This window comes from Dama dama, chromosome 4 (genome assembly GCF_033118175.1).
Source record: "Dama dama isolate Ldn47 chromosome 4, ASM3311817v1, whole genome shotgun sequence".
NCBI classification, from domain to species: Eukaryota; Metazoa; Chordata; class Mammalia; order Artiodactyla; family Cervidae; genus Dama; species Dama dama.
Genome location: NC_083684.1, coordinates 32,014,084 through 32,041,837, shown reverse-complemented (window position 1 = coordinate 32,041,837; position 27,754 = coordinate 32,014,084). Strand labels below are relative to the sequence as shown.

The 27,754-nt window shown below is 37.5% G+C and overlaps 1 protein-coding gene across 8 annotated transcripts in view; it reads left to right on the top strand.

Moving 5' to 3' along the window:
* CNOT1 (CCR4-NOT transcription complex subunit 1) overlaps positions 1-27,754 on the top strand; it is an 82,390-nt gene that overhangs the window by 20,262 nt on the left and 34,374 nt on the right. For all 8 annotated transcript variants that reach the window (XM_061138638.1, XM_061138636.1, XM_061138633.1 and 5 more), the window contains exons 2-16: positions 6,494-6,769; positions 11,461-11,568; positions 12,152-12,250; positions 12,600-12,668; positions 12,756-12,810; positions 13,290-13,493; positions 15,391-15,559; positions 16,574-16,700; positions 16,843-16,953; positions 19,453-19,623; positions 20,027-20,154; positions 22,387-22,627; positions 24,306-24,425; positions 25,161-25,283; positions 25,455-25,606. In XM_061138638.1, the coding sequence (XP_060994621.1) occupies positions 6,668-6,769; positions 11,461-11,568; positions 12,152-12,250; positions 12,600-12,668; positions 12,756-12,810; positions 13,290-13,493; positions 15,391-15,559; positions 16,574-16,700; positions 16,843-16,953; positions 19,453-19,623; positions 20,027-20,154; positions 22,387-22,627; positions 24,306-24,425; positions 25,161-25,283; positions 25,455-25,606 (1,979 nt within the window). In that variant the 5' untranslated portion in view covers positions 6,494-6,667. The remainder of the gene's footprint in view (positions 1-6,493; positions 6,770-11,460; positions 11,569-12,151; positions 12,251-12,599; positions 12,669-12,755; positions 12,811-13,289; positions 13,494-15,390; positions 15,560-16,573; positions 16,701-16,842; positions 16,954-19,452; positions 19,624-20,026; positions 20,155-22,386; positions 22,628-24,305; positions 24,426-25,160; positions 25,284-25,454; positions 25,607-27,754) is intronic.

The window sequence follows — 27,754 nt, the reverse complement described above, 5'->3', positions numbered from 1 at the left end:
ATTTCTTTCTGTCCTTAAAAATATATCCCACTCTATATCAAGGATGTTTAGGATACTGTGTTAGTTGAAATATTTGTTTTTACTGTGTTCTTTATTATCAGCTTGATACTCAGGTTCATTTATTTTTTTGTGTTAGTTTTTTTCTTATTAAATATCAAACACGTAAATAATGGTTCAAAAGTCAAAACCATATGAAAGGTATAATCAGTGAATTTTGTTCTGATTCCTGTGTCTACTACCCACTTCTCACCCACTCCAGCTTAAGTAGCTTTGTATTAGTTAATGGCTGATCTTTCCATGTATTTTTGCAAAAAAGAAAAAAAGCAACTGTGTTTATGTGTGCATATATACAAATTAAAAAGTAGCATTTATAGGAATTAAAGCTTTAAACTTAGAGTAGAATACTTTGTACATTATCCGAGATGTTTATTCTCCAGTCACCAACTCATGGCCATTTCTTTGCTATGATAAATATTGCAGTGAATAATATTGTGTATATGTTATGTTACATGTGTGAAGTGTATAGATTTCTTGTGGACTTTTTAAAAATGGAATTTTAAATGAAAGCCTCTCTGTAATCTCTGTTAATCTTTAGCTTGTTTTCTCTGCACATGTAAACATAGGTGTGTTTATGCGATGGCATCATGCTATTCAGAGTACTGCAGCTTCTCACTCAGTGTCATGAATATTCTTTTATCTTAACACTTAAAGGATTAACTAAACCACAACTGCCTGGTATTCCTTAGATTGGATGTTCAGGAAACAATTTGTAATATTGTGTAGTGTTTTTCAGTTAAAATGTGAAATAATTTTTTATAAGTTGGACTTCTACATACCATTTTAGAAACTTTTCTTCATTCTGCACTGTGTAGTGGATGTTTATAGCAAAACTACATTTTAAATATGTATTTCACATGTTGGGTGGGATTCCATTGTATGTAGGTAGATAATCCTTTTACTGCTATATATGTGTGTGTGTGTGTGTGTGTATAAAAGATACTAGAGACAATATACATGTATACTTTGAGCAGTATATATACATATGTAATATATACACATATTGTTTCTAATATCTTTAATATTAGGAAAAATACCAAGAATACACTTAAACAATCTTTGTCTTCCAAAGTTGCCGTTTTAATCTTTACATAGCCGTATCCATGGTAGATTTCTTTTATCCTTGGTAGATTTTTAAAAAATTAATTTGCTGTTTATTTGGCTGTACCCAGTCTTAGTTGGCAACATGTGGGATCTACAATCTTTGTTGCAGCATGTGGAATCTTCTAGTTGTGGCATTTGGGATCTTTTTTAGTTGCAACATTCAAATTCTTACTTGTGGCCTGCAAACTGTTAATTGTGGCATATGGGATCTAGTTCCCTGACCAAGGATTGAACCTGGGCCCCCTGCGTTGGGAGTGTGGAGTCTTAGCCACTGTATCACCGGAGAAGTCCCTGAAGTTAGTAATTATTTAGCAATTTGAGTCCCTGATGTATATGGAGACCAAAGCTAGGCACTGCGTATGCATGCACATGAAATGCTCCTGGGCCACAGATCTCTTATAGCTGAGGAGTATCTTAGAATGTCAGATTTAGTGATCTTGAAATAGTTTAACATCTAAACATTTTGATGGAAAGCTGTTGAAAGACACTTTATTGTTTTGCACTTATCTGTCTCAATAAAGATGGCCTATAAAGACACTGTGACCCAATTTATATACACATTATGATGCTAAAGGTTAATTGGAAGGGTCTTAACAACTTGATAGTGCAGCTACTAAGGCAGTTAAATTAAAAATTATCTATTATTTACTCTCATGTGATTGTACTTCTGACTAGGAAAATTTCAGTGGGTTGTCATACCTTTTGGTAGAGTCGGAATATAAGTGCAAAATCCTAAGCTTCAGTTTATAGTTTTTCAGATATGCAGTGAACTCCTTGTATGGGTCATGTAGTACTTGTAATAAGTTGATGAACAGTAAACAATTAAGATCACTGCTTTCATGGACCTTTCATATGAAGAGATAGGCAAATATGTTACCCATGTTTGGTGATACAATGTGGAAAAAAAAAGACTGAGGGGGGGAGGATTGCAATTTTGACAGGGTGATACTCACTGAGAAGGTGACACTTGTATATACTTGAAGTAGTTAGCCATACTGGCATCTGGAAGAAGATGGTTCCAGGCAGGGGAATCTAAGGGAAGAGTATGCTGGAGAAGCAGCAAGGGGGCCATTGTAGCTCAAGGGAACTGAGCAGAGGGGAGTGAAGAAGAAGGCTAGAACAGTACCAGTGGCTAGGTTCCCTCAAGCTGTGTTTATTCATAGGCCATTGTAAGGGCTCAGGCTTCCTTTCTGAGTCATTGGAGGGTTTTGAGCACAGGATGACCTGAGTGTTTTATATTTGGAAAGTCTTTTTTGTTGTGTTGAGAATAGACTGGTGTGGAGCAAGGGTGGAAACAGGGAGACTAGTTAGGAGGTTAATATAGTAATTCCAGTGAGAGATGATGATTCTTGGTTATAGCTGTGGTGAGAAATGAATGGATTCTGCATATATTTTATAAGTAGAGCCAAAAGAATTTTTTGACTGATTACGGTGAATGGGAAATCTAAGAATTTGGCCTGAGTAACTACTGGAGTTGGTATCAACTGAGATAGGGAAAACAGGTACAGGGATCGAGCCCATGCCCCTTCACTGGAAGCACGGATCTTAACCACTGCACTGCCAGGGAAATCTCAGGGGCTTATTTTCAAACACGTTGTAGTTGAGGTGTCGTTAGGAAATTAAATAATACAGTTCTAGATATGAGAGAAATTTGGGTTGGAGATAGAATTTATAGAAGTTATTGCTATATATAGTTTTTAACACTGTAAGACTGAAGTATATCAAGAAAGTGAATGTAGAGAAGTCCAAAGATTCCAATACTGTGAAGTCAGAAGAGGAAGGGCTGGTAAAGGAGACTAAGGAAGAGATCAGTGACATGGCATTTTAGAAACAGATAAACAAAAGTGTATCTTGGAGAGACTGATCAGTTTGTCTAAGGCTTCTGGATGGCTAAGGTGATCACATGTCCTAGTTTATACCTGTTGTCTTAATGTAAATTGTTAATGGTACCCCTTTATTTTCAGAATCATCCTAGTTTGGTTAATAAATGATGTTGTCACTCTACTAATAGATCTCATTAAAATGAGGACTCAATTAGGCATTAGTTTAATGCATTAACTTGCTTGTGCAATGAAGATTGACTTGTTGAAACATGTGTTACACTAGTATTTTTATCCTTAGCAGTTTTTTTTTTTTTTTTGGCCACGCCTTGCAGCTTTGGGATCTTAGTTCCTGGACCAAGGATTGAACCCAGGAATTGAACCCTGGCCTCCGGCAGTGAAAACACTTAAGTCCTAACCCCTGAACCGCCAGGGAACTTCCTCCTCCGTAGTCTTTAGATAGTAATGCGAAAAAGTTGTAACCCTTGTTATGGAGCTCATGTCAGAAGAGAAGATATAGCTTGAAGTGCCAAAGTAAGCAGGAATTCATTTTCTTGGAAGGTCAGTCAACGCTTGCTTTCCTAGATTTGTGCTGTACCACAGGTAAACCTGCTTCCCAAGTGGCGCTAGGGGTAAAGAATCCACCTGCCAAAACAGGAGATGCAGAGAGACGCTGGTTCGATCCCTGGATTGGGAAGATCGTCTGGAGTAGGAAATGGCAACCTGCTCCAGTAATCTTGACTGGGAAATCCCATGGAGCTGGGTGGGCTCCAGTCCATGGGGTTGCAAAAAGATTTGGACACGACTTAGCAACTAAACAACAATATAGTGTAAGGTAACTACTGTTCATGTGAATAATATACTTTGAATAATACAAATTTTGGGGGTTTTTTGACTCCACTGGGTTTTCGTTGCAGCCTAAGGGGTTCTCTTGTTGCCGAGCACAGCTCCAGAGCGTGAGGTCTTGGTAGTTGCCGTGTTCGCGTGCTCTAGTTGTGGCTCGAGAGCTTAGTTGCCCCATGGCGTGTGGGATCTTAGTTCTCTGACCAGGGATTGAACGTGTGTTCCCTGCGTTGGGAGGCAGATTCTTAACCACTAGACCACCAGGAAAGACCTTGAATGATACAGTTTTAACTGAACACAACTTATAAAAATTAAAAATACTTTGACTTATACTTGCCACTGAAAACAAGCATTTTATTTTACTGTTATTATTATTTGGCTGTACTACGCAGCTTGCAAGACCTTTAGTTCCCTGACCAGGGATTGACCCTGGTACCACGCAGTGGTGGATTTCCCCCAGCAAGAAAGTGATAGGTCCTAACCACTGAATTGCCAGAGAAATCCCCCAAAATGAACATTTTAGATTTTTAATAAAGATGTCTTGTTTTGACCCCTTTTATTCACACAGTTTTGATGATAATGTTATCTGAAGGCATCTTAGCCAAGGATTTTCTGACTTTGAGTATTTTAAATTTGAGAGGGTACTGAATGGTTTGTTGGACATTTTTTTTTTTTCTGGAAATGGCTTGTATATAAGCTGCCTGGTTTAGCTTAGATGTGAAGATTCTTCAAACAACCAGTGGTATATATGTGTAGCTCTGTTCATTTTTCCTCTAGTTTCTTTGGCTGATATTTTACCAAAATCTCAGGTAATCTACTTATTCTGAACTTACCAACCATTCTGATGGATTTCCCCCCACTTTTCTTTAAACATTTCTTTGAAAAAGAAAGGTGGAAAATAAAATATATACTTGTGAGAAAACAATGTTAGAAACTAAATAAGGTATAAAGGGTAGTCTTCCACACTTTACGTCTTTACTCAGAGGTAGCTATTAAATACTTACTCAACAAAAATTTCATGTCCTCACCCCCACCTCCAGGGTCTTAGTTCCCTGACCTGGGATGGAACCTGGGCCTCGGCAGTGAGAGTTCTTACCACTGGCCTGCCAGGGAATTCCCATCCATGTCCCTTTTTTTGTCTTAAACTATGGAGGAAAAACACTCATTTCTGTTTAACAGCTGCCTTGTTTCAATATACCATAATTTATTTCTTCTTGCATTCTTCATATTTAAGCAGTTACTTTTTGCTGTACTTTCTATTTGCTGTGATAGACAGCATTTCACTAAAAATCTATTTCCTTTGAGTTCTTGAGGTAATATACATCAAAAGATACAGTCTTAATGGTGAAATTATAGTTTCCGGAGTAATGCAAAAATCACCTTACAATATTGCCAATTTGAGTTTCAGAAAAGGTTGTACCAATTAATAATGTTAACAATCTTGGTGAAATACGCCATCATCATAATATGAAGGAAACAACTTGCTCTAAGAATTTATAGCAAGCATGTTAGTTACATATAATGGATAGATATCATCAGTTTATCTTTGTCTTATATGGTATTACTTTAGAATAAACAAAAATGCCTTGCCACATCACCAAGATTCTCTCACTGGTTGTTTTTTTTTTTTTTTTTTCTGGGAAGATGTAGAGAAGAATAGCATAGGTAGAATCTTTGCTTTGTATAAACAAAACAGAACAAAGCAGGGTAGTTTTTCTACATTGTTAAGAAGTTATTAAAGGTTTAAATGCCCTTACCAAGGGGGTTTTTAATCTTCATGAATTTCCTTTACCTTACATAGTAAGTTCTGGTGGTAATGAAGTTATGAGCAGATTTCTGATTGCAAAGCTGTGGATAAGCTCAGCTCCTTGAATTCAAAGATTCTTGTGTCAGCAGTGGTGCTTGGTGAATTCTTAAAAACTTGGGTGGGTGTGTGTGTGGGGGGGTGTGTGTGTGTGTTGGGTTGTGATACGGAATAGTCCTGTGTGTGTTGTGATATAGAATAGTTCCTGATTCAGCAGGTGGTTGGAATTAATAAAATGATAAGCATCCTGTCGTGTTAGCTATATTGCTGCTTTGAGCTTTCCTTCCTAAATTCTGTTACTGAAAAGTTTGAACAGTGCAGGAAGGAATTTGGGTTCTGGGGCCTTTAATTTACTTTCAAGTCAGCTGTTCAAATACTGAAACATATATCCTAAAAACAGCTTTAAAACCAAACTACTGTCTGATTCTGAAGCAATACATAAGTAGTAAGGTGAATAAATGGATGGAATCTTGTAAATAAGTTGTAGATAGTGTGGGAAGAGGGATTGAGAATGTCAGATGAATGTTTCTTTCCACAAGCCCTAATTTTAGGGTAATACTTTTTTGTGGCTTCTAAAGGATGTAGTGTAAATTATCATTGAAATTGTTAAAAGAGAAGCCTCATGTTATAGGACATCTTGCTAAAAATACAGTCTTTTTTGAAGAGGATGGATATATTTCCTTTTTATACTGCCCCTACCTGATTTTTCAAATTTGGGATCTTTTTATCAGTAATGGTTGAGACATCATAATTTTTTAAAAGGTCCTTAGTGGTATTTCAGGTCTTAAGATGGAGAGATGGTTATTTAACCTTTTTTAATCCTGATAAAAATTTAGCTAATTAAAAATTTCTTTATTCTAAACAGGTGCCATGTTTCAGAACAGAGTAAGGCTCCTGGTAAAAAAGAACTGAAGACACTGTACGGACAGCAGACACAGGCTGATTCCAGAGAAAGCGTTAGCCTGCCTCTGAGGTGACTAAAGGGGAATAATGGTGATTTTGCGCCGGGCTCGGCCGCCTGCTTCCGCCCCAACCAGCAATGAATCTTGACTCGCTCTCGCTGGCCTTGTCTCAAATCAGCTACCTGGTGGACAATTTAACCAAGAAAAACTACCGAGCCAGCCAGCAGGAAATACAGCATGTAAGTAAACTAGTCAGAAAACAAGCATCATTAAAGGAATGAGTATACAGTGAAGAAAACTGGAAATTTATGTGGGTATGCTACATGAAAAATAACTTTGCCCCTTATTTCTAGTGATTTCAGCTTAATATACAGAAGAGATTTTACTTCATTCCTTTTTTCAAAATGCTAGGATTCACAGATTTTGATTTTCCTATAAAACTTAGGAAATCTGGTCTGTTTCATTTTAGTCGGTTCTGTTTTCTTTTCTGCCTTAAAAAAGGTGAGAGATATTTCACAAACTATAAAACTGATCCTTTTAAAATGTAAAATTTGCTAGTTTTTAGTATATTCATAAAGTTGTTCGGCTATCGCCATCTAACTCAAGAATGTTCATATCACCCCAAGAGGAAACACCTGAATCCATTAGCCGTTGCTTTCCATTTCGCCCTCCCTCCAGCCACTGGCAACCACCAACCTACTTTGTGCCTCCATGGGTTTGCCTTTCTGAACATTTCATACAAATGGATCGTACCATATGAGGCATTTTGTTTCTGCCTTCTTTCACTAGCATAAGTTTTCAAGGTTAATTCATGTTGAAGCATGCATCTGGATATTTAGGTTTGGTTCCAGTTTTTGGCTGTTGTGAATATTATGGCTATCAACATTCATTTACAATTTTTGGGTGGATGTTTATTTTAAATTTTGAGAGTATATACCAAAGAATGGAATTGCTGGGTCATGTGGTAATTCAGAACTGTGGTGGAAACTCAGTAAAAATCTTGGCCAACTCCACAGGGAGAACTGGAACGGATATCATAGTGGTCCCCTGGGGGGCCCAGATGGCTTGGCCTTTATGTCTGTGTTGTTGTTGTATGAGGGCTGCCTCAGGAAGACATGTGCTCTTGGGTAACAGATTGCAGCTTAGACGAACACGGAAGGAGCCGACTGCAGGGGCCCCCACGACTTTACGCTGAAGTGGGGAATGCGGTGGTACTGCCTGCATTTCCCCGGCGAGGCTCTCCGTGGCCAACTTAGTGGTGTGTTATAATCGGTTAGGTTGTCTTCTCTGCTCCAAAGACCTCAAGGTGTGGGGCTGTCCTTTAGTCTCTGTCTCCTACATCTAACCTTTAGTGTTCAGGTGCGTTTGAATAGAATGAAAGAAGGAACAAATTATTTAGTAGTTAATTTTGAACGTCGATGTTAGAATGTTTGGTTTTAGCCTTGGGCTGAGGGTTTCAGTGTGTACAGATTTTCTTTAGACAAGTGTGGCCTCACTGGTACCTTTGCAGATAGCCCCCTCTCTTTTACTTTGAGAATGGTAAGAAATTTAGAACTGGGATGGGAGCAAGGTTCTAGTTCTTGACTCTGGATTTCCTTTGGTGATAGGTAAAGGCTTACTGCAGTTCTTAGCTGCCTAGTATTTATTTTTATGAATATTTAGGGGCTTCCCCCATGGCTCAGACAGTAAAGAACCTGCCTGCAATGCAGGAGACCCTTGTTCAGTCCCTGGGTTGAGAAGATGCCCTGGAGAAGGGAATAACTACCCACTCCAGTATTCTTGCATAGACAGTTCCATGAACTGAAGAGCCTGGTGGGCTACAGTCCATGGGGTCACAAAGAGTCGGACACAACCGAGTGACTAACGCTTTTCACTTGTTGTGGCTTAAATAGGTTGACTGGAATTGTGTTCCTTTTGTTCTTTCTTCTGCTGACAAGTAGAAAGAAGGAATATTTATCAGATTTTCTTTAGATGTATGAAAACATCTAAACGTGAATGAGCTAGCTAGTATTACTATGCTATAGGTGAAAAAGCAACTTGAGAATTTAATTTGCGCCCTTAGTCAGGGATTTATTATGTTCGTTAGAGAGTAACTCCTATAGTTGTTATTTTCTTTGAAAATATTTGTTGTCATTATTAAAGAAAATATGAGTACTTTCCTGGTGGTCCATTGGCTAAGACTCCACACTCCCAATGCAGGGGGCCCTGGTTCGATTCCTGGTCAGGGAACTAGCTCCAACATGCCACAACTAAAGAGCAAAGATCCCTCATGCTGCTGCTAAAACCCGGTGCTGCCAAATAAACAAACAAATTAGTAAATATTTTGAAAGGTACTATGTAAGTAAAATATAGAAAAATAAAATCAAGCCTGGTTTTCCTACTTAGCTTTTTAATACTCGAGTAATTTTTGGTTTGCATTAAAAGTATTTTTATTATAAAAACATTTTATACTGTTCTTTAAATGATAGTCTCAATATAATTTTTAACGTTTTAGTAAAATTTCAATTATTTCATTTATAAAGTGTAATAATAAAATTAAAGTTTATTAAGGTTTTATTAAAGATGATCTCAATCACACATGAGTAGATATAATAGAACTCCCATGAATCTGTCATCTGGTTTCATTTGAAACCAGACTGGTTTTGTAACCAGTCTTGTTTCATCTAACCCATTCTCTTCAGTTGTTTTAAAGCAGATCCCAGGCATAATTTCATTCATGTCTCACCATAAACCTAACCTCAATACCATTATCACATCTTTTTTTAAAAGCTCGGTTAAAATGTTATTAGAGTAGATTTACAGTGTTGGTTCGTTTCTGGTGTACAGCAAAGTGATTTAGTTATGTGTATTATTTTTTGTATTCTTTTCCATTATTGTTTTATTACAGGATAATGAATATAATTCTCTGTTATAGAATAGGATGTTTATGCAGTAGGATGTGTTTATCCATTCTGTACTATAGTTTGCACCTGCTACTCTCAAATTCCCAATCCTCCTCCAAACCCTTCCCCCTAGCAGAATAGTTCTTAAGCATCAAATATCCAGTTAACATTAACATTTTTTCAGTTTGCCTCATTTAAAAAAAATGCAAAAACTGTTGACTTGAGCCAGGACCACTCCTCCATAGTTTGTTGCGTCTTTATTAAATCTCTTTTAAAGTCCATGGTTTATCCTCCCCTTTTTCCCCCTTGCAGTTATTCTGTTAAATCAGATCGTCCTGTAGTTACCCACTGTCTGAATATTGCTGATTACATTCCCAGGGTAGTATTTTACATGTTCTTTACTTTCCTGTAAATTGATAATTAAATTTGGGAGCTTAATCAGATTACGGTTTTTCCCTCCCTTAGGACAATTTTATGGGTGGCAGTGTGTACTTTATTTAATTAGGAGGGTCATAATGTCTAGTCGTCTCTATTTTTGTGATTTTTGTTAGGCTTTGTTCATTGACTGGATTCATTGACTGTTGAGGATTGCAAAGTGGTAACATTCTAATTGTTAGCATTTTTTATTAGTTGAAATAGTTCTGTGAATGGAAACTTCCCCTTACCACCTGTAATTGTCTGGTTGCCTGAAGTATGATTTATATAGAGGAAGGGCTTGATTCTGTTTGCCAGTTTTCAAAATGACTTATTTCCTAGCCTCCAAATAAGACCAATGAATGATTTTTTAAAATTAGAAATCTGTGTATTTTTTAACATATTTGATGTGTTTGAGTCCATTGAAAGTATTATTGATATTCGTACATTATCCTCTTTGGCCAGTGAAACATTGATAGGCAGATGCTTAAACCACTGGATGACCAAGGAAGTCGCTGAAGGTTTTTGTTTTTTTTTTTAATATGAGAGGCTAGAATAGGAAAAAAAGTAGTCTTAGTTTCACCGTCTTTTACTTAGGAGTTTGACAATTTTGTCCTTAAATTAATGTCTTTTTGTTAAAAGTAATCTTTTATGTTTCCCGCAAAAATTTTTCATGTTCTTTTCAATATGTTAAACTGTGTTGAATAGGTGCCCTTTTTTTTTAAATAAAGTGTAATCCAAAGCATTCATACAGATAATACACTAAAAACCCAGAACAAATCTTTTGGCTCATGGAGTCTGTTAATGTGCTCTTTAATAGACAGATGATTACTCTACATATACATTGTGCTAAGCTCTTTTCTTGACTAGATATGACATGAACACAGCTATATAAATTCCCAGTACTCACTTATAGTCTAGTGAGACGTAGAAAATAGAAAATTACCTGGTGATGGTAAGTACCATGGAGAGAAGTAAAGCCGGGTCAGGGGTGATGATGGCAGGTCATATTGCTATTTTAGGGAGGGTAGTTAGGAAACCTCTCACTGATGAAGTGACTTTAGAGCAGAAACCTAAAGAAGTGAGAATACAAACCATGTAGATATCTGGAGTTTTTTGTTAGAGGGAATAGCATTGGTAAATTTGAGCAACAGCCAGAAGCTCAGGGCCAGTACTAATAATCAGATCAGTTCCTTTAGGGCTTTTCCCTGAGGGCTGTTATTATAAAAGTTGCAGCTGTGTTAGATTTCAGGTTATACTCTTTAGGGTAAAAACAATAATGGACAGAAAAAGTGAGGCTCCCACGAGTCCAGTTCATCAAAAAATCGTTGCCTTACAGCTTCAGTGTGTCATTTGTGCTGTTTGATGTTTTTGGTGTAGAGGGGATTCAGAGCACACAGTTAGGTGGGGCTAATTCCTGATGGTTTTTCTTTTTCTCTCCTTCCTGCTAGTGCCTGTAGGAAGCACTTAAAAAATATTTAATCACAAAATATTGGCACCTCCATCTCAACTCCTAGAGCTCTTATTCCAGAATGAACAGTTATGTAATTTGGGATGTTGTCCTGGAGGTGAATTAAAAAAAAAAAAAAAACCACTCAATTTTGACCACAAACTCATATTTTTGGTCTTTTTAGATTGTGAATCGGCACGGTCCTGAGGCAGACAGGCATTTATTACGCTGCCTATTTTCGCATGTGGATTTCAGTGGCGATGGTAAAAGCAGTGGCAAAGATTTTCATCAGGTATTTGGGGCTTACACAGTATCTATTCACTTAGATCCGATTGTTCCCTGAGTTGCATTTTGGGCATAGTTGCATAGCAGATCACACATACAAATAGGATCCAGAAATAATCTTAGCTGAATGGCTTCAAGATAGAGGGACTTCTTTTCTTGTCCTTCTCTTCTCTTGCCTGGCTGCAGACCATTATAGCTACACAATTCAGGCTTAGAGAACTGGGAATGAGACCTGCCTGAAGGAAGCAGGACTGTAGGGCAGTCCTGCTTGACAAGTAAGTCAGGCAGAAAGAAGATCTCTTGTCTTAGATTGAGTTCTATAGCTTGATTCTCAACCTGGGAGCAGTTTGTCATGATATTACATGATATTATGGTTACCTTGTCAGTGGACGTTCTCCTGCAGAGGTTTTGGTTAAAACTTCTTGTTGATGGACTTTGGTAGTTTCAGTGGGATTTTTAAAGAGCTGATTTTGATAATGTAGGAACAGTATACAGTATCAGGTTACCCTTTAATGTTCTGAGCAATGCTGCTTCTGTTTGTTCAAGAAGATGACTGAGTGCTAATGAAATTTTATTTTTTATTTTTAAAGACTCAGTTTCTGATTCAGGAGTGTGCGTCACTGATTACGAAGCCAAATTTTATCTCGACGCTGTCCTATGCCATTGATAACCCATTGCACTATCAGAAGGTTGGTATACCTTTTCTTTTTAGTAGTCCTAAGATGTGATATCTTATTAGATGTTGTAAAAAAGCCTTAATCCTTGATCTTATATTTTAATTAAAAAACTTCAAATACTTACTTTGGTGGTTTTTATAGCTTTCTAACAAAGTCAAAGTAGTTTGATAGTAATTAGAATCTTGATAAAACCAGGTCATATGAAGGCTTAATCTTGTCAGAACACAGTTCCACAACTGTTCCTAGCCTCACTACAGATTAATCACTCCTATGCAGCACCATAATTGGGTGAACAGATGCTTTTATAGGCTTTCTGAAAATTGTATGTTCCTATTTTAAAATAAAGTTTGGTTTGTTTCAGAGTTTAAAGCCTGCACCCCACTTATTTGCCCAGCTGAGTAAAGTTCTCAAGTTAAGCAAAGTACAAGAGGTAAGTGATTTAAGAAAAGAGATAGGCAGAATTAGAAATAAAACAACTATTTGTACTTTTTGGTCAATCTGACCCTTCTTATTTCAGGTAATTTTTGGCCTTGCCCTCTTGAATTCTTCCAGCACTGATCTCAGAGGTTTTGGTAAGTTCTTTCCTGTAGTGAGATCCTGTAGTGAGGTTAGAGTCTTTAAAATCTGTGGATTTCTGAATCTTGAACTTCCATAGTTTAGAGAGTAAGATTATTTTTGTTTGGTCTCCTTTATGTGTGTGTATATAGTAAACACACAGTAAAATTTGCCTTGATAACCATTTTCACATGTATAATTCAGTAGGGTTAACTGTGTTCACATTGTTGTGTAATGGATGTCTGGAACTTCTTTGTTCTGAAAAACTGAAGCTCTGTACCCATCCAAAAATTCTCTACGCCCTCACCAAGCCCTTGGCAATTTGGTCTTTTATTTTATGTCTGCCAGCTAGAGCTGTGAAAACATAGAGGGTAAAGGGTGAGTTGGTAAATGAGAACGATGGTCATCTATCTACATTTTGATGGTATGTGACTTCTGACCTGTTGTGGTGCAAAAATAGCTTATTTTTTTGTTTGTTTGTTTCCTTACCTTCTAGCTGCCCAGTTTATCAAACAGAAGCTTCCAGATCTTCTGCGTTCTTACATTGACGCAGACGTCAGTGGAAATCAGGAAGGTGGCTTCCAAGATATAGCAATAGAGGTCCTACACCTCCTCCTGTCCCATCTCCTCTTTGGGCAGAAGGGAGCCTTTGGAGTTGGACAGGAACAGATAGACGCTTTTCTTAAGACGCTGCGCAGAGGTAAAAAGACTGTCTGTAGCCTATAAAAGATGATAAAAAAGATGGTTTCTTTGGATGAACACACATGGCAAAAGGATTTTAGAATACAAATGAAGACAAGTGATTTACCTTTCTGTTAAGTTGGTAATCTTTCAGAAGGAAGAGAGTATTTTATAATTTAAAATACAAAAGTGATCAAAGCCTCGTTACAGAAACAGTATAAAGTAAAGAGCACGCCACTGACAATCTTGTTATCTAAGTGCCATCTCAGTTTGGACTTGGTGTATTTCCATGTGATCAGATTTTTTCCCTTTTATGGGAGACAGAGACTACGGTATTGTGGCATGTTCTTTTTGGTTGAAAAAATTGATCACTTTTGATATACCCACTTTACCTCTTTGTCTCTTGGCATTGTTGTGCTAAGATAACTCCTGGTTCTGTTGTTGCCATCTTCCTTCCTCTGATCCTTCTTTTAGAGATAATCTTTAAAACAAATCTTATAGTGGACTAGCCACTATCCATTTTCACTTTTGTTATTTTCTTAACATTTATATAATTTACTTGTAAACTGCATTAACTTTCTCAGTAATAGGAAGTTTTCCACTTGTCAGTGAAATGAAGAGACATGGATGTACCAATTGTTTCTGATGCCTTCCTTGCATGGGAATTGATAGTTAGCTCTGTGTGACATTTTAGAGTGATATATAGGGTGTGAACTATATAGTGATATACAGGAACAAGAGACTGGTTCCAGATAGGAAAAGGAGTATGTCAAGGCTGTATATTGGCACCCTGCTTATTTAACTTATATGCAGAGTACATCATGAGAACCACTGGGCTGGAGGAAGCACAGGCTGGAATTAAGATTGCCGGGAGAAATATCAATATCCTCAGATATGCAGATGACACCACCCTTACGGCAGAAAGTGAAGAGCTAAAGAGCCTCTTGATGAAAGTGAAAGAGGAGAGTGAAAAAGTTGGCTTAAAGCTCAACATTCAGAAAACTAAGATCATGGCATCCGGTCCCATCACTTCATGGCAAATAGATGGGGAAACAGTGGCTGACTTTATTTTTGGGGGCTCCAAAATCACTGCAGATGGTGATTGCAGCCATGACATTAAAAGATGTTTACTCCTTGAAAGTTATGACCAACCTAGACAGCATATTGAAAAGCAAAGACATTACTTTGTCCACAAAGGTCTGTCTAGCCAAGGCTGTCATTTTTCCAGTGGTCATGTGTAGATGTGAGAGTTGGACTATAAAGAAACCTGAGCACTGAAGAATTGATGTTTTTGAACTGTGGTGTTGGAGAAGACCCTTGAGAGTCCCTTGGACTGCAAGGAGATCCAACCAGTCCTTCCTAAAGGAAATCAGTCCTGAGTGTTCATTGGAAGGACTGATGCTGAAGCTGAAACTCCAATACTTTGGCCACCTGATGGGAAGAGCTGAGTCATTTGAGAAGACTGTGATGCTGGGAAGGATTGAGGGCAGGAGGAGAAGGGGATGATAGAGGATGAGATGGTTGGATGGCATCACCAACTCAATGGACATGGGTTTGGGTGAACTCTGGGAGTTGGTGATGGACAGGGAGGCCTGGCATGCTGTGATTCATGGGGTAGCAAAGAGTTGGACATGACTGAGCAACTGAACTGGACTGATAGGGTGTGACTTGATCAATAGATAATGGGGTCTAAAAGAACTGAAAATATGACCATTATATATGACAAAGGAACATTCAAATTTTAGCATTGGTGTTGAAGCCACAGTTTGGATTGGGCTAGCTGGGTTGGAAAAAACTGAATAAACTCTGAGTATGAACTTGTAAAAGACTCGGGTTTAAGGGACTTTTAAAGAGTGAAAGAGGACAGTTCGTTTTTAATCAATATAGCAGTTATAATTATCTTCTTCCTTTTTCAGATTTTCCCCAGGAACGCTGTCCCGTGGTGCTTGCACCACTTTTATACCCTGAAAAACGGGACATTCTAATGGACAGAATCCTGCCTGATTCTGGAGGGGTAGCTAAAACCATGATGGAGAGCTCTTTGGCTGATTTTATGCAAGAAGTGGGCTATGGCTTTTGTGCAAGGTTGGTAGTAAGGCATTTTAAACCTTTGTTTACTCTTAACAACAAGTCCAGTGTCATTTTTTAAAGCAAGTTCCTGATGATTTCCTTGATGTGTTATCTTTGCCTCTCAAGAATTTTGCTTCTAAATTCAATCTTGCACATATTAGTTTTGCTGCCACCTATTAGCGTTTTGGTGGCTAAATTTCTACTTCTCCATCCCCCCTAATTTCTCACATTTACAGATCAGGGGTTCCTAGCTTAGTTGGCATGTTAGGCATTTTTAGCTTTTGTGAGAGAAAGGGCATTGCAGCAAGTGTTTATGGGATTGTGTCCCATCCAGCATGCCTGATTTGCTCCTGCCTGCTCCTACCCTCAGTTTCCTTACTGTACCTTGATTTTTACAGTCTTCCTTTTCTGGCCTTTCATACCCTGCCTCTCACATATTTTCCCCACCTGCCAGGGGCATCAGGAAATTGCTTACCCTCATGGTAGCACTTAAGACTGTTAAACAGTGGATTATTAATGTTTCTTTTGAGAATATATTATTAAGGGCACTTATATGCTTTAGTTTGACTTTAAGTGTAAACATTTAATATTTTTAAAACTCATGTAAATGACATTTCAACTTACATTTAAAAGTGTATTTCTTATGTGTATGTATGTGCCTGGCATAAAACTTCTGTTGATGCAAAGTGGAAAAAAGTACATTTTCAAGGCTTTGTACATATCAGAATAACCCTTGATTGAATATCAATATTTTAAAGAATAACTTGATTTATATCAAAGATTGAGGAGGATAATTTTGTTTCTTTTTGAAAGATACTACTCTTAATTCATATTTCCTTCTTTCATTAGTATTTTAAACTTTTTTCTTAACTGGGCAGTTTTTACAAACTTGCTATGTGAAAGTAAGAAGAAATGAAGTGTATTACTCTATGTTAGTAAAACTAGTGATTTCACTCAAAAACTCGTATGAGTTTTTCTTAACCTTGGTGTTGAGGGTGCTATTTTTCTGAAGTTAAATTTTTGTTTCAGTATTGAAGAATGTCGCAATATAATCATGCAGTTTGGTGTTCGGGAGGTCACAGCTGCCCAGGTTGCAAGGGTTTTAGGAATGATGGCTCGAACTCATTCAGGATTAACAGACGGAATTCCATTACAGGTAAGTGTGTCAATCAACTATTTTACAAAGTGAATTAATGTCCTGCCCTTTTTATTTTATTAAGTCAGTATGATTGTCCCATCAACCCGAGCTGAACACATGCAGTAGTTGGCTTTGTTTAATTCCTTTTTTACTCTTACAGAGTATCTCTGCTCCTGGCAGTGGAATCTGGAGTGATGGAAAAGATAAAAGTGATGGAGCACAGGCACACACATGGAATGTAGAAGTCTTGATCGATGTTCTCAAAGAACTGGTGAGTACATATAATGTCGTATATTTATGATGTTAGTAAGGTGTAGCCCAGAGAATGAAAATTTTAATGAGTAAAGTGCCTAGCTGAATGAGGGCTGCACTGTTTGTAATTTCTGACTTCATTGGCTTAAATGTAATGAAACAAATAATTATGTACTGGAAACAGCACATAGTCAAATTCTAGCTGTGTGCATAATGAATTGTTGCTCTGCAGTTCTGAATCGCACTGATGAGATGATTTGCTGGTGGATAGTGTGTGGTTTTGGGGGAAGGATGAATTTGTTACAAAAATAATGATTGTATGAAGAATTATTGAGGAGAAAGAAAGTCTCAATGTTTTCTGGAAGGTGTAACAAAAACCCTGCCAACTTTGTTTATGGTGGATAATAAAAATCCATACTTCTCTTACTAGTTCCACTTCTAGAATATCCATAAACTAAATAATTGGCTCCCAAATAAAAAGTACCTCTCCTACATTGTTGAAATGTTAAATAAAAGGGTAAAACTTCTAGTTATTAAAAGGGAATGTGGAGTCAAGATCAAGATGTATTATTCCAGTCTTGTTCATAAAATGTCAAGGAACTACATATAAGGCTAAAGACTACATACACACACATAACATTCTTGGCAAGGTGTCAGGTCATTTGTCTATCCTATATTTCAGTTTTAGTTTTCCACATATGTAACTTAGAGGCAGAACTGAATAACTGAATACCATTCTCTGTATGACCTTACTACTAACATCAGAGGGTTTTCCTTTTTTTTTTCTTAATAGTAGATGGATTTATGGTATTCAAACCTACAAAAAAATAACATGATCATGGCAGAAAACTTGGAAAGTGAAATGAAAGAAAAGTAAAATAAAATCACAGTTTTATCACTTATGGGTAACCAGTTATTAGTTTGTTCTTAACCTGTGGTTGTCTGTAAAAGGAAAGCATGCTTTTCCCTCTGTTTCATCTTGATAGTTTATTGCCTTATTGATAATACTTTTTTTTTTTTTTTTTAATTGTAGACAAGGACAGTGTTCCATGTTATCTGAACCTATGTTGATTTGATGTCAGAGTGCAGAGGCTATAAATTAAACACCTTCAGTGTGGATTTGAATAGTTGAGTTAGTAATACTTTCCTCTTCCTTTTTCTTCTCATGTATTTGAGTTTCTGTACATTTTTTTGTAGACAGCAGAGGACAATTTCAGACACACATTGGGTTAATAATTTGTTTGTTTTTACTACCCAGGATAGAAGGAGGAAACCATAGGGGCACACCTGTGGACTTCCCAAACTTAACCTCTTTCTAGGAATGCTATTTAATAGTATATTTATGATTCTGTTCTGTCACATTCAGTCCTTGAAACAAATTGTAGGAAAAAAAATCTCACCTCTGAATGCTATTGTTTGTTGCCTTATAACTGAGGTTTACTCTTTATACTTTATACAAAGCAAGTGTTAAAGTCCTCAGAGAAGTCACTATAAAGCAAAACTAAACTGGGCATGATGGCTTTGGTTGGAGATTTAATTTTGAAGTATGCACATCCCTTTTTTTTCCCTTTTCTTTTAAGCACAAAATATTCTTTTTCTTTTTGGCCACGTGATTTGGCATGTAGGAACTCAGTTCCCCACCCAGGGATCCAGCTTGTGCCCCTGGCTTTGGGAGCTCAGAGTCTTAAGCACTGGGACACCAACTTGGGACACCAGAGAGGTCCCAAGCACAAAATATTCTTATTGCTTGGTGCAGTGTGTTTGGTAAATGATCTTCTATAAACTTGTTTCCTGTGCTTTGTGTTTCTTTAAGGAATTTCATACTGCTTTTATGAATACCTTTTCATAAAACATTTTTTAATATAATTTTTTAGTCATTTTGACATAAAGAATTTAGATCACTTTTCCTGATGCATACATTGAGATGCTTTTAGGGGAGATTGTTAAGATTGACATTTGGGATAATTGATTTATCTTTGCCACTTTGTTCCAAAGTAATGAACTCTTACTGTAAAGAAGAGGCATTGTTGGGATGGGTGTGTTCATTGCACTAAAGTAGAGGAAGAGAGATTTCCCCATTATGTCCTCATATATATTCTGAAGTATGTCATGAGCTGAAAGGTTGGAGTTGCTTGCTGAAAGAGTGGAGTTACTTACTAGTAGAGCTGGTTTATTTTGAATATTAAGAATTTGCTTTTCTGAGACTCCCTTGGTTAAGAATCTGCCTTGCGGTGCTGGAGATACAGGTTCGATCCCTGGTCACTAAACTTGATCCCCTATGCTGTGGGGCAGCGAAGCCCATGTGGTGCAGTGAAGGCCCAGCACAGCCAAAATAAAAACAAAACAATTTTTAAAAGAATATACTTCTTCTAAGACTTTGGTAATACCAGAAAGATTTAGATGATTTTGTGTCTATAACTAGACCATTTTGATTGATATTTAATGTGACTCTTTGGATAAAGCAGTCAAAATATGTACACTTTTGTTCATTAAACTTTGAAGTGCTTTTCTTTTTTAGAACCCGAGTTTGAATTTCAAGGAAGTAACTTATGAACTGGACCATCCTGGGTTTCAAATTCGTGACAGTAAAGGACTTCATAATGTAGTCTATGGCATTCAGAGGGGTCTGGGTATGGAAGTGTTCCCCGTAGATCTCATATACAGACCTTGGAAACATGCAGAAGGCCAGGTAAGTGAATAGTGTTTAGCTATAGAAGAGACACAAAATAACGGCTAACATGGTGACATCTATCCTTTGATTAAAATACTGTTTTAAAGTAGAAGTTGTTTTGCATTGCTCAGAAAAGCAGACTCTGTAAATTTTGAAGGAATATTATTATAGTTTAATATCAGACTCAGCTGAAGTGTAGCAATCAATCTGTTTTCCCAGTATTTTAAGAATGTTTGTCTCCAGGGTCATCATGCACCTTATTTTGTCTCAATTATCTGTGGTTTTGAAAGATCAAATAACTAAGATTTTAAAGGGAAATTTCTGATAACCTTAAGATTGAAATTAGCCTTTGTTAAAATGTTTCAGTTTTTTAACATCTACAGTCATTTATAGTAGTAAGGACTTTGTTTTCTTTTTCCAGCTCTCCTTCATTCAGCATTCCCTTATAAATCCAGAGATCTTCTGTTTCGCCGACTATCCCTGTCATACTGTTGCCACTGATATTCTGAAAGCACCACCAGAGGATGACAATCGAGAAATTGCCACATGGTAAACACTCTTCATCTAGCTTTTCTTGAAGAGTCATTTCTACTTTTTTGAAATATAAGATTAATAGTTAGCCAACTACATAGTTAAAGGTTTAAACGAAACAGTATTTTTAGCAAGCCTGCTTACCGTAAATTTTATACACTAGGGTGTTCTTGGGTGAAAATCTCTATTTAGTCCTCTTATCACTAGATACATCTTTCTTCTTGTAGTATCTGACATTGATATATTTTCTCAAACTATCAACATGTTAGAAGGAGACTTGCACTTCTCAGTTAGGTTTAAATCCCTTTCTTTTCTCTGTAGATTTTGCTTGCTTGCTTTTGTAAGTGGCTCAAAACTGCCAACTCATGAAATCTCAAACTTCAGTCAGTTATCTATTTTCTCTGAATTTCAGTTCCAAATTTCTGAGGGAGAATCTGACTGGCTGAGTTGGTTTCTCCTGAAACTTAAGTCATTCCTCTCTGAGGGATGGATGTGCATTACTGTTACAATACACTCATGGCTATAGGGAGTGGGCATGGGCTGTTTTGGTTCTCAAAGACATCTACTTTATAATGTTTCTTCCATTTTTTCCAACCATACTCTACTGGGACACTTTTCCAACATGAACAGATAGTGTTTGAGGGTAGGGGGGGAGGATGTGTTGTGGCTGTTGGTTTTAAGACAGTATAAAGCCCTGTTGTGTTGGGCTTCCCAGGTGGCACTAGTAGTAAAGAACCCTCCTGAGAAAGCAGGAGACTTAAGAGATGCGGGCGGGTTCAATCCCTGGGTTGGGAAGATCCCCTGGAGTAGGAAATGGCAGTTCACTCCAGTATTCTTGCCTGGAGAATCCCCATGGACAGAGGACCCTGGCAGGCTACAGTCCATAGGGTCACACAGAGTCAGAGACAACTGAAGCGACTTAGCATGCACGCACACACAGAGCCCTATTGACACCATCTTACAAAACAAAGGATGGTAGATTTTCCCTGTAAAGGGTTTAACATCTGGCTTTGCAGGCCAGATGGTCTCTGTGCAACTACTTAACTCTCAAATTGTAGCACAGTATCAATGTGGGTGTGACTCTATTCCAGCAAAACAGTATTTACAAAAATTAGGCAGTGTGAGATTGGGCCTGTAAATGTTGTTTGCTGATCCCTGTTCTGAAAGATTGACCCAAGCAGTGGTCTGTTCTACAGTGTATCCTTTCCCCAGATGTTCAGGTGGTAGCCAACATTGGATCTGCTGGGTTGGTTGATTTTTTTTTTTCCCCCTCCTGTTAAGACTAATGTGTACGGCAGTGTTTCTTCATTTTAACAGATAAAGACCTCTTTCCAATTTATAAAACTGAAATGTCAAAAAAAAAATTTTAAAAAAACAACAAAAAAACTGAAATGTCATACACTTAATGACTCCTTAATACAGCTGTATATTCAGGTTTCCCTAATTGTCTCAGTAATGGTTTGTAACAGTTTGTATGATTGCGAGTCCAAACAAGGTCTACATACATAGTTTTTTTCATTCTATAAGTCTTCTTCCTTTTTTTTTAAAATATAATTCTTGACCATTGATTTAATGGAAAAATAGCATCCTATAGTCTTCCCTATGGTATAGGGTATCTATTTCCTCATGGTGTTTAATTTGATCTCTATCCCATAGTTTTTATGAACTAGGATTAGTTTTGATTTGAGGCTTGACTGAAGCCAACCACATTTAGTTTCTTAGGGCAAGAATAATTCATAGGAGGTATTGTTTACTTTTGAACTTGTATGACATCAGGGGGCACGTAAGTTAAAACTGTGTTACCAAACTAAGTGTTCTGACTGGGCTTTCTTTTTAAATTGAAATATAGTTGATTTGCAGTGTAGTGTGAGTCAGGCTGTATTTTTCTGTAGAATGTTTCTTGTGTTTATGTTTTATTGAATTTTTGACTGTTTCTAAACTCTAATGTTTTTATTTTTCACTCTAATCACAAGTTTTTCATGGTGAGGAGGTCCATGGTTATGCAAATGGTCAGGCACATCTACTCTCCTTCATCACTTATTTTGTTAATTTGGACGGCTTTTAAAGTTAGTTTGAAAGCATGCCAGCATTACATATTTGAGATGAATCAGCACCAATTTAAGTATTTTTCAAATACTAAAAGATGAGAGCAACTTGGTTTTGTCTTGATAGCTGGTATCATTTATTTGGAAAATGGTTTTGTGTCCTTAGATTTTCACTGACAGATTGTCTTCTTTCCATTCTTGTTAGGAAGAGCTTGGATTTGATTGAGTCTCTGCTACGGCTCGCAGAGGTGGGGCAGTACGAGCAGGTCAAGCAGCTGTTCAGCTTCCCCATCAAGCACTGTCCGGACATGCTGGTGCTGGCCCTGCTGCAGATCAATACCTCCTGGCACACCTTACGCCACGAGCTCATCTCCACTCTGATGCCCATTTTCCTGGGGAACCACCCCAACTCGGCTATCATCTTGCACTACGCGTGGCACGGGCAGGTGAGACACGGCCACTCCTTTGTCTTAATCGTCAGCATTAAAGGTTTCGTTGATCTGTGTTTCGGGTGTGCAGCACAGTGAGTGTTATGCGTGCACACTTATTCACTCTTAGATTCTGTTCCCACACATGCCATTACAGAGGATTGAGAGAGCTTCCTGTGCTGCACAGTAGTTTCTTACTGTTATCTGTTTTGTACATAGTGTGTGTATGTGTCATTCCCAATCCCCACCCCCCCCGTAACTGTGTTAGTTTCCTACATCTGTGATTCTATTTCTGCATAGTAGACATTTTTTTGATGTTGTTCAACTAGAGAAATTGTCATCCTTGGAATCCTGACACTCTGAGAAAGGCACACTTCCATAAAATTTATTTTATCTTTTAGCATCATGTAGGTATTAAGTATAAAACGTGAAAGAGCAAGGAGGCAAGACAATTAAAAAAAAATTCAGTGTTATGAAAACTGTATCACTAAGAAACCAGTACAGAGCTTCATAGAAACAGAAGGTTCTCGTTTTACTTCTTAACAGCAAATGAGAGAAGATCACAGATCAATTGAATTGATGTAATTTTACTTTAAATTTAAATCCAACATTGAAATTTTATTTTGGTTCCTGCTGAGTTTTCAAGCCCTTGAGGCACCCCCCCACTAACACAATTTTGTAGGATGTATTTGACAAATAAATACTCTTTTGTCCATTGATCTTCCCCTCCTCCCCAGTAGCCTGCATTTTAAATGCAGATATATGTAGAAGCTTTAAGAAAAAGCAGTTGTTTTCCCCTTTATACCACGTGCCCCTCTTTAAGATATTCCTGCTATTGTTTGTTATAAACCAGATAAAACTTGAAAAACATTAGCCTTGGTTCCATTCCTTTCCTCAGGCCAACTGCATTGCTGGAGACTGAAATCACATGATAGATAAAAGGTTACAATGTGTTTATCAAACATTTAACCAGAAGTTTGCAGCATAGACATTCTTAGACCTTTCTCAGCATATCTGTGAGAGAGGGCACAGTGAAGGGACATGCATCACCACTCCTGATTAGATAGTTGTCTCACTTGGACTCTCTGTCGCTCTGAGACAGTTACTGGAAAGTGGTTTAGATAGTAGTAGTAATTGCTGTTGCTCTTCTGGGAGACATTAGCTAAATTACCATTCAACTGCAAAGACAGGCTGTTTTCTGCTTAAAAAAATTTTTTTAATAATTATAGACAATGAGCATTATTGTTTGTGAAAATAGCTAAATTTAGAATGTACAAACTCTAGTCCCAGAAATACTGAAAAAATATGGCCCTGTGCAACATGAAAGATGATTATCTGAAACTCTTTTGTTTTTATAGGCCAGTAATATATAATTGAATTTAAGGGGTCATATAAACTTGATGCACCCTCACATTCACATCATATTTTGTCTTTGAAAATGTTTTATAGGACAGATTTGTTGTAGTGAGTCTATGACTTAAGGGTTTAGGGGTAGGCATCTTTTGGAAGATGTGGAAATAACACCCCTCCCGCCCCAACACACAAGTCATTGTAATTCATGCTTTATCATCTGCACTGATACAGCTCAATTTCACATGAGTACAGGTGAAATCAGTGTTTGTAATAGCAGTTGCAACAGCATATCAAAATGGTTAGTAGTAGTATTGCTATTTAACTCCCTTTTTTCTTTTCTTAGGGACAGTCTCCCTCAATCCGCCAACTTATCATGCATGCAATGGCAGAATGGTACATGCGAGGGGAGCAGTATGACCAGGCCAAATTGTCTCGAATACTTGATGTGGCCCAGGACTTGAAGGTGAGCTTGGAGGGACAGAGTAACTATTGATGGCAAAAGTTCCAAGTGTCTTAGGAATAAGTCACATGTAACTCTAAGCTAGAATGGATGAGATTTAGAGTTTTTCCTTAAAGTTTGAAAGAGGTTGGAAGAAGACTGGTTCTTTAGAAGTGTAAAAATGTTTTCATTTACATTTCACTGAGTTTTGTTTGGTCTTCTATGACATTTAAAGAGCTGTTCTAAAGCAAATGATATTGACATCTTAGATGTAATCTGTGAGATACAATTTTTGGAGACACTGGTTGGCTGTCGGCTCTTTTACAGATTTCATTAGCATTAACGGATTCTTCTGACAAATAGTCTGATTCTTAATGTTTTTGATTTGATTTGATAGTACTGGTGTTGTAGTTGTACTTAGGTTAGAGGAAGCCTGAGTTTAGATTTTTTTTTTTTTTAATGGATAAAGATAATTTTTCATGCTTTGTGTTTTGCTTTGCTTTAGGTTTATTTGAAAAAACACAGGGTAAAGTTTATTGTGAAGGTAAAGTCATGTGTTTGTCTTTGAAATGTGATCGTATAGTTAGGGACAAGTGTTACCATTGATATACACCAAGCTGTCTAAAAAATTATGATTAAGAAAATATTAGCAATGTTTTATTTACACTTGTTTGTGAAAATAAGAACTGGAAACAGAAAATAGGACAGAAAAGTCACTCAATTGCTTGACTCGCAGTTTCTAATATTCTTTTTCTTTAGGCTTTGTCAATGCTGCTAAATGGTACTCCATTTGCCTTTGTTATTGACCTTGCTGCACTTGCTTCACGTCGTGAATACCTCAAACTTGACAAGTGGCTCACAGATAAAATTCGAGAACATGGAGTAAGTGGGATTTGTCCATTTATTACTGCTTTTGAGTTTTGATGGTCAGGATAACTGAAGAAAATGGCAATGAAAATGTTATTACTATATTCTGGAGCTGAGTTGTAATGCTTAGTCTGAAATCAATTAATGATGAGTTTCAAATACACTGAAAGACTTTCTCTTTTTCAGGAGCCTTTTATCCAGGCTTGTATGACTTTTTTAAAGAGACGGTGTCCTTCTATTTTGGGTGGACTCGCCCCAGAGAAAGATCAGCCCAAAAGTGCTCAACTTCCTCCAGAAACCCTGGCAACAATGTTGGCCTGTTTACAAGCTTGTGCAGGGTAAGAAGAGTATTTAATACTGGAACTGGATTGTGTGGATAATTGTTGATTTGAGGAAGAGGGTTTGAATAATTAAAAATGACAGCATTTAAGGTAATCCAGTGGGTTTTAAGTCCAAAGTACGATACTACTGAAATATGAGATCTGTTTGAGTTAATTTTTTAATGTGTGGTGTGAGATAGGATCCCAAATGCATAGTTTTACATGTGAATAGTCATTTGTTTGTTGAAGAGACTGGTCTTTCCCTTTGGAACGATCTTCTGAAAAATCAGCTGCACATAATATGAGTTTATTCTGGGCTCTTCGTTCTCTTCCATTGATCTATATGCCTGTCCTTATGCCAGTACCACATTGTCTTGATAACTTTCACTTTTAAGGAAATTTTTAAATTGAAGTATGAGTTCTGCAGCTTTGCTTTCTACTTCTCCAAAACTGTTTTGGTCATTCTGGGTTCCTTAATTTTCATAAGAATTCTAGGGTCAGCTTGTCCATTTCTGCGGAGAAGTTACAGAGCCCAGTGGGATTTTGATAAGGATTATGTTGAACCTTTAGATCACCTCAGGGGATAGTGCCATTTTAATAGTATTAAGTCTTCCAGTTAACAAATCTAGGATATCTTCCCATTTCTTTTATCTTTCTCTAATTTCTTTCAGTGATGTTTGCATTGCTTTAGTCATGCTTTTTGCTGGGCATTTGATACAAGTCATGGTATCTGAATAGAGAGGTGTTTTGTTTTGTTGGTGGTGGTTTTTTTTTTTTTTTTTTTTGGTCTAATTGTTCTTGCTTGAACCTCCAGTCTAAAGTTGAATAGACGTGGTGAGAACAGACAACCTTACCTTGTTCCTGATTCAGGAGGAAAGTACCCAGTGTTTGACCATTAGCTATAATGTTAGTTATTGGTTTATAGTTACGTTTCACATTGAAGGGAGTTTCCTTATCTTCTGTTTCTAGTTTGGTTATATGTGTGTGTGTTGCATGTCTTATTTGTGGTTGAAAGCTGGAAAGTTTAATATGGCAATTCTTGAAATCACATTTTACCCACTCAAGGGTTTTTTGTTTTGTTAATGCTTTTTTCTGAACAAAATCAGTAGTATCTGTATTCTTTGTCCTCTTTGGTCACTGATATCTCTGGGTAAGCTTTGTGGTTAGCTAAGATTGGAAGTTTTGTTAAACTAAACTCTGGAATCAGTAAGCAGTTCTTTACCCTGTGATTCTGTGTGCTGTGTCCAGGTACATCTTTAACCCTAAGTTGGCCCCTTGACAAGTCCACTTGGGTATTCACTTGCTTCTTAGTCAGAACCTGAAGGTTGGCTCGAGGTGAACTTGGGCTTGAACCTAAGAACTTTGGCTTTCTTAGGTCTTTCAAGGCAACGGCACACTTTAGATGCTGGCACAACCCTGCACACACCTCATGCCTTCTAGATTGCTGGGGAAATGTGAAAGCTTTTCAGATTTCCACCCATGGAAATCATCTGAAGTTTTCCTTTTAAACTTTTGATTAACCTGTAGTTGTGGCCAGACTGTTATCTTCTACCTTAGGCATTCAGGAAGTTAAAACAATGACCTTTAAAATTTTTTCTGCAGATACCCATGGGGAAACCCATGTCTGTTTGTCCTGGGTCAGCTCTTAGGTCCAGTATAGACAACCCGGCCATTGTGGTCTCACAGGGAATCCTCAGATAGGTGAAATGATGATTATTTCTCTGAGAATGAACTTTGAAGATGTTTCAGCCCAATTCTGAGCCCTCTTGATCTGGTGGTTGTCAAGTTGCCTGCTAGTTTTCACTGTGATTGTGTGTTTTAATTCTGAGGGAGCAAATTAAGATGTCATAAAGCTTGCTGTTGTTACCAAGAAGTAATCATCTTTCTGGAAGAAAAATTCCCCTCATGTGTTTTTTTCTTGGCCACTCTGTGCTGCTCTGCCTGGGGTTGATCCCTGGCTCCAGCAGTGAAATGAAAGCAAGAAGTCTTAGCCCCTGGACTGACAGGGAATTCCCTCCCTTGACTGTTGCAAAGCCTTTTGGTTCATTTCCAGAGTTCTGAAAAAATCAACTCCTACCTTTTTTTGGCTAGTGTTCTAGTTGGTTTTATGGAGGAGAGAATATTTAGAGGTCTTTACTCCACCATCCTCACTTTTGTTCTGTCCTA